At 45.1% G+C, this 9,460-nt stretch overlaps 1 protein-coding gene across 1 annotated transcript; it reads left to right on the plus strand.

Annotated features, from left to right (window-relative positions):
* Positions 1–225: 225 nt before the first annotated feature.
* On the plus strand, positions 226–6,027 carry LOC139376316 (spermatogenesis-associated protein 2-like). The gene is given in 4 exon segments (XM_071118706.1): positions 226–376; positions 2,566–3,412; positions 3,583–4,458; positions 4,460–6,027. Coding segments are annotated over 3 exon segments (1,692 nt in total). The 5' UTR covers positions 226–376; positions 2,566–3,076; the 3' UTR covers positions 4,940–6,027.
* Positions 6,028–9,460: the final 3,433 nt, after the last annotated feature.

Below are 9,460 nucleotides of genomic sequence, written 5' to 3' on the forward strand. Positions count from 1 at the left end.
TTTTTTCTGTTATTGCTTGTTACAACAGACTCAAACCCATCCTCTGCCTCCCTCAGTCTTTTCAACCTCCTCTCTCTTTCCCTCCAATCCTCCTCCTTCTGAAAAGGTTCAACTTTTCCCAGCCTAAATTATTTCTTAGCCTCCTCGAGAGACAGCCCTGTACTCCCTCCTCTTTAAAGTGGAGCCTCACCCACAGCAATCAACCCGTCTTTATTCCGGGCGAGTGGCCGTTCTACCTTCGTCTCCAGGCGCGTTCCTGAGCAGGGCCAAGCCCCTCTCCGGAGAGTGCCCGTGCGCCAGCTGATCCGGATGAACTGTCACAACCGGGAGCCTGCGCACTGAGGCCACGGGGATTTCCAGCAGTACAGCGGAAAAGGTAAGGTGCTGAATGTCCGTGGCGTCTCTCTCTGATGAAACAGGTTTTACAACAGCAGAACATTAAACATGCATAGCTCGCCTTTGACGCGTCTGTCTGGACATGTGTGAAGGGCCCAGATGTCCGTTCTCTGTGCGGCTGGGGACCATCAAACAGTTCCTAGCTAACGGTAGTTAGCTCCTGTGGCTAACGCCCATTAGCCCCACAGCTTGCCAGCTCTGGCTTGTACATGACACTTCCACTGCGTACCCAGCTGATCATTGTTAACGTTGCAAGGCGTTATTGTTCAATTCGATGTATAACAACGTTTTAGTCGTGGTTAACTGGTGGGAACAACGCAGGCTAACAGTCGGCAAGCTAACCCAGGTGGGTGTGTGTTTTCAGATGCTAACTAGTTAGCTAGCTTGCTACGCGGAGTACTAGAAGTTCGTCCCTTGCGCAGCTGGTCCTTTGCCTTCAATTTCGGTCACCAAATAGCTTAGCCAGGTCAAACACATTTTCACTAATATTAAATCAATAAATCATAGCACGTTTTTGGGTTCATTCAGTGGTTTCATGTAAAATAATTATCTTTGAAGTACCATTTTTATATTCCTAGAACACAAGTTGAAAATGATACTGTTTCTGCTTCCTGTTTGTTTTTAATATAATTTATAGCAGTGAGTGTCGAAACAACGGGTTTAAATGTCCCAATTCACAATCATTATTCTGAAATATGTTGTGATATGTTGAAGACCAATGCATACAAAAATACACTCTATAAACACCTGTCACACTTGTGTTCAGATGACTTGTATTTTGCCAAATTAGTACCTTTTAAACTGCTCATGCAGTTTAACATTTACCAAGCAGGACTCCAGACTGAAATTGAGTAGGTTGTTCTACTATAATCAATTGCACACGCAGATTATTCACTCGTGTCAAGAATGTATGGAAATCAATGGAACTGGGATAATTGGCTGCTGCTATGTGCCATTTGCACTCTTCTAAAAAAAAAGAAGCCACAACACACTTGGGTATACTACCTGTCGATAGATTAGAACATTTATCAACTCATCTCCTTGTGGGACAATGTTTACGGTAGATGGCCAATACTAAACAAGGCAGTAGCAGTGATTTGCTGATTCCCCTTTCAATTCAAATATAGCCATCTCTTAGTTATGCCTTTCGATTTTGAAATTGTTGCATGTTGATCATTTTATTTACAGCGATCTGGATGAAAGGAATTGCAGAATTAGCAAGTGCCGGGATGATACAAGTATTGTGAAAGTAGTTAGTATCGTGGGAAGGAAACACAAAACATATTTAATTTATTTAGGAAAACAGCCCTAATGTTGGAAACTAACATCATTATGTTGTCATCCAGAGTCACATGTATTTATTTTCCAAGCTATAGCGCACAACATTTTACATACAGCAGGCTTTTTTACAGGACAAAGAGTTTGGTATGCTTTGTTTTCATTTTTGGCACAGATTTTTTTGGGATGGGGGAAAAACTCTGGACTTCATTGCCCTAGAATTTGCCAGCATATTTGCAGCCTTATAGTTAGCCAAACCTTACACTGACGCAAACACTAATTTGAATGTCAAAAGGATATTGCTGTGAAATGCAAATTTGAGATTAAATTACATTTTAGGTCAGACTGCATGGTAAAACATTGTCAATTATATTTCTCTATTTTGAAATCAATACAATTATGCAGGTAATATAGGTAACTTCAGAGCTTGCTATATTCATGAATCAGCATTCCATGTAGCCATCTGCATTTTGAGCTGTTACTTTTTCTGTTGATCATTCAAGCAAAGTGGATGCGAGTGCAGTTTTTGGCTAAATGGTTAGCTAGCTATTTAGTGCACTGTGGGGCAAAACATCCATCCATCCATGCTACACACTGCACATTTAGAGTCAGAAACAGAGGGGGTGTGTCACTCACTAGGATACATATTCCCTTCCCCTCAATTGCGCACACACACACTGAGATTGATGTTCTCTACCCCCTTTGTTTCAATGGGCCATTTAGCATGTTTGGAACATATTTTGCTGCTTCTGTGTCACCTGATGTCAGCATTGCATGAATGCAGAGAAAGAAGGGAAGTGTCCCAAGCTCAATACATCATCTTTATTGGCACAGTGAAGTGTGTGTGGTGTGTTCAATATCCTACCGCATATCCCTCTTTTGTCGTTGCAGCTTGGAGTTTAAAAAAATGCACAGCATCATGATCGTGACCTTCTCTGCCTGGTGACCTTGAATTCACTACTTTTGACAGGGCAGAGGCTAGAGCTCCGGGTGCAACTCAGGACCACCAAACTGTGAACCACCAGCCCCCTCTGACCTTATTTTATTTCCCACATTTTCCCTGGAGAGCCCACATAGACAGCTAATGAAATAACCAGAGATGCCCCAAAGCAGAGGGTGGTCTTACAGGCAAAAGCCTAACCACCCCAATTACCCTAAACCAGGAAGCAGTTAAGTTCAATACTACTACCGATCCCCTTTTGTCTTTAGAATGGTGACGGCTTCCTGATTGAGGCCAGAGGCGTGTTCTTGTGCATTTCTCAAAATCCTCAGCGGAGTCTATTTGTGTGCATGTCCTGAGATGGCGGCAGAGAGGGGCTGCTGAGTGTCGTCCCGGTCCTTGGCATGAGAGAGGGAGTGAGAGAGGAGTGTCACGGCTGAGCAGTTCACTGCTGCGCCGCCAATGGATGCTAAACTGCAAGAGGACCTGTTCCGGAGGTACGTGGCATGCCTGGAGAGGCGGCTGGAGGACGGAGGGGGGAATGCGGGCCCTGGGAGAGGCACATCACAGAGGGGCAGCGAGGCCCTACTCTCCACGGCCACGGCCCTGCTGGGGGCCTACCAGCCAGACCCGGGCCAGAGGTTCCGCATGGTGCGCTTCTATGAGGTGGTGGAGAATGCCATGCGCTGCCTGAGAGGCTGCAGTCTGCGTGGCCTGGAGAGAGCCTTCCTCACCCTGGAGACGGTCTGCACCAACCTGCTGCTCTTCCCCTGGAAGAAAGAGTTCCGCTGCATTAAGGTACCATCATCTAAAGCTTCTGGAATGGACTTGTTTCTCTCATCTGACTGTTCTGATGGCAGGATTGTTGTCCTATATGGTCTCTGAGGTTAAACATTGTATTGCATTTCAATGAATTTGCTGGAACAGTCCTTAATAATTGTGTCCTCCTTTGTGTCTCCCCCTTCTAGACTTTCACAGGCCCGTATGTCTACCACCTTCAGGCTGTCTTGTGCGACGCCGATCTCCGTTCCCTCCTGCGTTCCATGGGCTACTCCCATGACCACGAGCTCCAGTTCCATGTCCGGGACCACCCTGGTGGCCCGGCCCACCTCCGGCAGCTAGCCTTCGAGCTCTTCCTGGCCCAGGCAGAGTGTCGTCTCCTTGGGGAGGTGGTGGCTCTGGCCCGGGGCTCAGCCTCTGAGCTGGAGGCCCTGGAGCAACGGAGGGGCTGCCGGGACGACGCAGCCGGCTGTGCCGAGGTCCTTCGGCGGCGGGACAGCCTCGGGGCTGACATGGCCCGGCTCTCTGTGCGACCAGTGGACATAGGCCACCCTCACCATCTGAGGAGAGGGGGAAGGCCGTCCAAGTCAGTGGATGTGACGGATGGAGCTGGGCATTGGCACACAGCCAGTAAGCCTGTCCTGAAAGCCTCTCTGAGCCTTAGGAAGGAACCTCTGTTTGTGGATGCAGAGGAGGACATGAAGGATGAGATCATCAGGCCCAGCACCTCCATATCCATGTTTTCTGTGGCTGCCCCGCCTTCTTACAGCCCCTTGGCTGACTTCTTCCCTATCCAATCACCGCCCTCGGTTGATGCCTACTCCTCCTACCACCTCTCCTCATTAGATGAGATTGATCTGTACACAGAGAGGGGTGGGCCTGGGGTTGGAGGTAGACAGACGCCTTCCAGACCTTCATCCAGGGAACCCTGGGATGCCAGGGATGGCTGGGCGTTCAAAGCCCATGGCGGACTCTCTTCTCTGGGGGTGAAGTGTCAGGGTTGTGGCCTGGGCTGCTCCAACCTGGCCTCCTGCCCTAGGTGTGACATGATCCTGTGCCCGGCTCCAACCTGGCCTCACCTGTCGCGACATCGACCCCTCCCCCTGTTGTGGCCTGCAGGAGTACCCAACCCCCAAATCACCCCGCCCCATGGATGGCTACCTCCCCATCAAGGAGAAGCTGTCAGTATACTCCAACACCCACTCTCCCCACCCCCACATGCACCCTCATCCCCTCACCCTCACCCAACAGCACACCCACCCCCACCCCCAGATGGTAGAGAAACCCCTTATGGCCACCAAGTTGTTTTCCAGCAAGTCGGTAGCCAATGCTGACCGAGCAAGTCTGATGGGGTCGCGGTGCGGGTTCTGTAACAAGCCGGGCGCGTCTCACACCTGTGTGAACTGCTCTAAGGTATCGTGTGACTCGTGCATGAGCCTGTACGGCAAAGACTTGTGCACACGTAAAAACCCCCAGCACAGCTTTGTCCCCAACCATCAGCTCAACTTTAAGTCTGGAACCATATCACACCTGGTCTACCGATGAGCAGGGAGTGAACTCTCTCACTTTCCTCTCACCCTTCCCTTGTACCCTTGCACTCTCCCCTGCCCTTTCTTTCCTCCCCTCCCTCATATTGTCTCTATCAGATGTATGCCTCTGGAATACATACATTACTCATGTTCATAGGGAGTCCTCTCTCTCTGCCTTGTAAAAGATCATGCTTTTTTAATTGGTTCCTCTTCTTCCTTACTGCTCCACCCCCTCTAGCTTAGTCATGTGACGTCGTAGGGCTTCCCAATCCCTTAAATCTATTCCTCCTTCAAACGAAATGCGCCAGACGGCTCGAAGGAAAGCCGCCCAAACAAAACACAAAAGCTGACATAACTTGTCAGCCGAGGAGACTCCGTTAGATGTGTGTCGTACAGAAGACTTCTGAAACTGGATTGTGTGCACTGATGAACTTTTTAACCTTGAAAACCAATAGGAAAGAACACTGAACTTACACTGGAATTAAATAGTATATATTTTCAATGGTTCATTCCGTAGATCAATGTGAGACTGTTAGTTGGGTGGTGAAAGAGGCTGGAGTGAACATTTGGTGTGGGGGTTGATGCTTTAAAGGGATATTTTGAGACCGACTATTATGGCAACTGACCACTATTTAAAGAACAATCACTTGTACATTTACCCTTAAATATTTAAAGTGTATGGCTGAGGTTTACATGCTGCTGTGGAAATTGGAGATGTTTTGTTGTATCAGTTTATCATATCACTTACATATTCACAACACACCTAAATTCTCAATCTCATTGCTATCATGCTGATATGTCACCCAGCTTCTTGGAGGTGGCTGTTGTTTTGAGTAATCCAATAAACTGGAGGACCCTAAGAAATTAAGTCTAAAGCCAGTGACAGTCCCGAAAATATATATGAACTTCACTCTTTGCTACACTGGCATTTAGACACTACAGGGAGAAGTTTCTGTTCTGTGACAGGGAGAAGTTTCGGTTCTGACAGCTTACCCAGATGATAATTTTCCCAACTGATCTTCAGTTAGTGTTTTACAACCTGTTCCTTCTCCTATTTACAGTGGGGTTTGAAATTATTGACACCCTTGATAAAGATAAGCAAAATGAATCAAATACTGAGCTATATTGTATGCTGAAAAGAATGTGCTAAGAATACCTATTTTCATGTTAATTAACTAATGTAAACACTTGGAGTTTACTGAATGACATTGGCATTTGGATTGTAGCTGCTGCTTTGGTCAGAGGTGAAAATAAATATCTTTGGCCACGCACACCAGTGGTGGGTTTGGCGCTGAAATGAGAATGCAGAAAATAACCCCATTCCTACTGTAAAATATGGTGGTGGATCTTTGATGTTATGGGGCTATTTTGCTTCCACTGGTCCTGGGGCCCTTAAGGTGGGGGCGGCAGGTAGCCTAGTGGTTAGAGCATTGGACTAGTAGCCGGAAGCATTTCGCTACACTCGCATTAACATCTGCTAACCATGTGTATATGACCAATAAAATTTGATTCGGAAGGTTTCAAGATTGAATCCCCGAGCTGACAAGGTAAAAATCTGTCGCTCTTCCCCTGAACAAGGCAGTTAACCCACTGTTCTTAGGCCGTCATTGTAAATAAGAATTTGTTCTTAACTGACTTGCATAGTTAAATATAAAGGTCAACAGTATCATGAACTTTCAGCAAGACAAGTACACATCAAAATTCACAAAAATTGTTAATTTACAAAATCAACATTTTGCAATGGCAATCTGTCTCAGAACTTCTATCCAATGGAAAACCTGTGGTTTGTTTGAATTGAAGAGGAACGTCCATAAACACAAAGGATTCTGTATAGAGGAATGGTCTATCATCCCTTTGAACTTGTTCTCCAACTCATGAAACATTTTGGGGATTTTTATTTCTCTAAACATTTATATTAGTATAAAATATAAATTCCCATTTTTTTTTTTTTTTTGTAGCATAAAATATTGCTCAGTATTTTAATTGATTTACTACATTTTTGCTAATCTTTATAAAGGGTGTACATTGGGGTAAAATACTCTATAACCTGACCCACAGTTCAGTCCATTTACTTAATATGGGCAAGCAGGAGCTCCAGGGGTGATTTAGACTCTGCTAAGCATAGGTCTACCTGTGGGCAAACGTCATGACACTTCACACTTACAAAGTTAAACATTCTGGCCATGCTGAAATCCTTCTACATAGGTCTACCTGTGGGCAATGACACTTCACACATACAAAGTAAAATGTTCTGGCCATGCTGAAATCCTTCTACATAGGTCTACCTGTGGGCAATGACACTTCACACATACAAAGTTAAATGTTCTGGCCATGCTGAAATCCTTATGTGGTGAGTGATGAAGAACACAGGACTGTAAAATTCACAGTTTAATAAAGAGACTTGTGGATAAGGTTATGGGTTAGAAAAATACACAACACACAAAAAGGGAAGTGTTTTGTTTCTGACTGATGAACCCAATTGGCCACTGCTGCCTTACATTATTCTTTCAACAACCGCTCTAGCTAGAGAAGGGTGATTTTGTCAGCGTCTATGCACTAGCGTCTATGCACTATTGGGGCGGCAGGTAGCCAAGTGGTTAGAGCGTTAATAATGTACTGTGTTGTAAAAACAAATGCAGTAAGCAACATGTCAGGATACTAGGCTCATCCTACTGTGATGACGCCTAATGCGTCATCTAATGTGCAATTGTGTTCTTTCCCACCATACGTTCATTTTGGTGAAGTGCGTCCCCCTCAGATGATTATCAGCTTCTGTAAGACACGTGGATCTCAAAAGACGACGACGACTTCCTCGTGTGCAGCGAATTCAAATGGATTAAAAGAAGGAATGAGTATGACATCCCGGCATTTAAAGTATACTAAATTTCAGCTCTACGGATCCCCAATGGAGTCAGTTTTAAAAAGGCCAACTGAAATCCTTTCCTCAATGATGTACTGTAATTGCTTGTTCTATTACTTGGTGAAAGCTATATAGAGGAATGCATTACATTAGTCAGTACCTCAAGGAAGTGTGCTACTGCATTTTTTGGAACTTGGTTGAAATGTCTTTCTAGAGTGGCCTTAAGGAGCAGTGCAATTCACTTTTGACCTTTTCTCCTCGTTCATCTAGTGATGTTTCCGAACGGGCCAAAGAGATGGCCTAATGGATATGTTCCAATACTTATAAATGTTCTTTCTTTCCAGGAGCTCTTTCACCAGTGCTCTGAGAAGGCCAGCTGAGGTGATCTCTAGTTGGCTCCCACCTCTCACTGAGTGTGTTTCTGTCACAGACACAGCTTCTGTGCAGAGTATCATATCTTTACAATGTCTTGCTAGAAACATGTTAACATCTCAGGAACCAATAGGACACAATTAAAATCTCTGCAGAATCTGTACTGAATATGCATGAAAGAAACACCCATTGTCTTCACAGACCAAAAGGAACACAGAGAGAAGAGGCCATTGGGCATAACCTACTCTATATTCTAGCCAGTAGAGCAATATAAACAAATGACGAACTAGTAGTCACAGCAAGCCCATGACAAAATGTCATTTAGCAGCTTTGATGCCGCCAATTTGATTCGCTGTCATTTGTATATATTTTTTCACACATGAAACTTCCTATGTGACAGAGAAATCAATCATCCCTTTTCTCTCTTTGTGGTTATCTTACCAGTATGAAAAGTGGTGGTGTTGCCCCGACCCCCAAATCCTCTCCTCACCCGGCATGCTCTGTAGACCCAGCCCGGAACCTGAGCTTTACCCCCTCTCCTCCCCCTCCACCCGTTGACACTGAGGAGCATCGCAGAATGTCTGTGTAGAGGGATTCAATCCTCACTATCCCTACATGGCCATACAGGTGGAGAGGAGGGGGAAAATAGCCAACATTGTAAATTGGTGAAAAGTATGTACAGTTGAAGTCGGAAGTTTACATACACCTTAGCCCAATACATTTAAACTTTGTTTTTCACAATTCCTGACATTTAATCCTAGTAAAAATTACCTGTCTTAGGTCAGTTAGGATCACCACTTTATTTTAAGAATGTGAAATGTCAGAATAATAGAATTATATATTTCAGCTTTTATTTATTTATTCACATTCCCAGTGGGTCAGAAGTTTACATACACTCCATTAGTATTTGGTAGCATTGCCTTTAAATTGTTGAACTTGGGTCAAACGTTTCGGGCAGCCTTACACAAGCTTCCCACAATAAGTTGGGTGAATTTTGGCCAATTCCTCCTGACAGCTGGTGTAACTGAGTCAGGTTTGTAGGCCTCCTTGCTCGCACAAGCTTTTTCAGTTCTGCCCACACATTTTCTATAGGATTGAGGTCAGGGCTTTGATGGCCACTCCAATACCTTGACTTAAGCCATTTTACCACAACTTTGGAAGTATGCTTGGGGTCATTGTCCATTTGGAAGACCCATTTGCGACCAAGCTTTCACTTCCTGACTGACGTCTTGAGATGTTGCTTCAATATATCCACGTAATTTTCCTCCCTCGTGATGCCATCTATTTTGTGAAGTGCACCAGTCC

This window comes from Oncorhynchus clarkii, chromosome 20, assembly GCF_045791955.1.
Source record: "Oncorhynchus clarkii lewisi isolate Uvic-CL-2024 chromosome 20, UVic_Ocla_1.0, whole genome shotgun sequence".
Taxonomy (NCBI): Eukaryota; Metazoa; Chordata; class Actinopteri; order Salmoniformes; family Salmonidae; genus Oncorhynchus; species Oncorhynchus clarkii.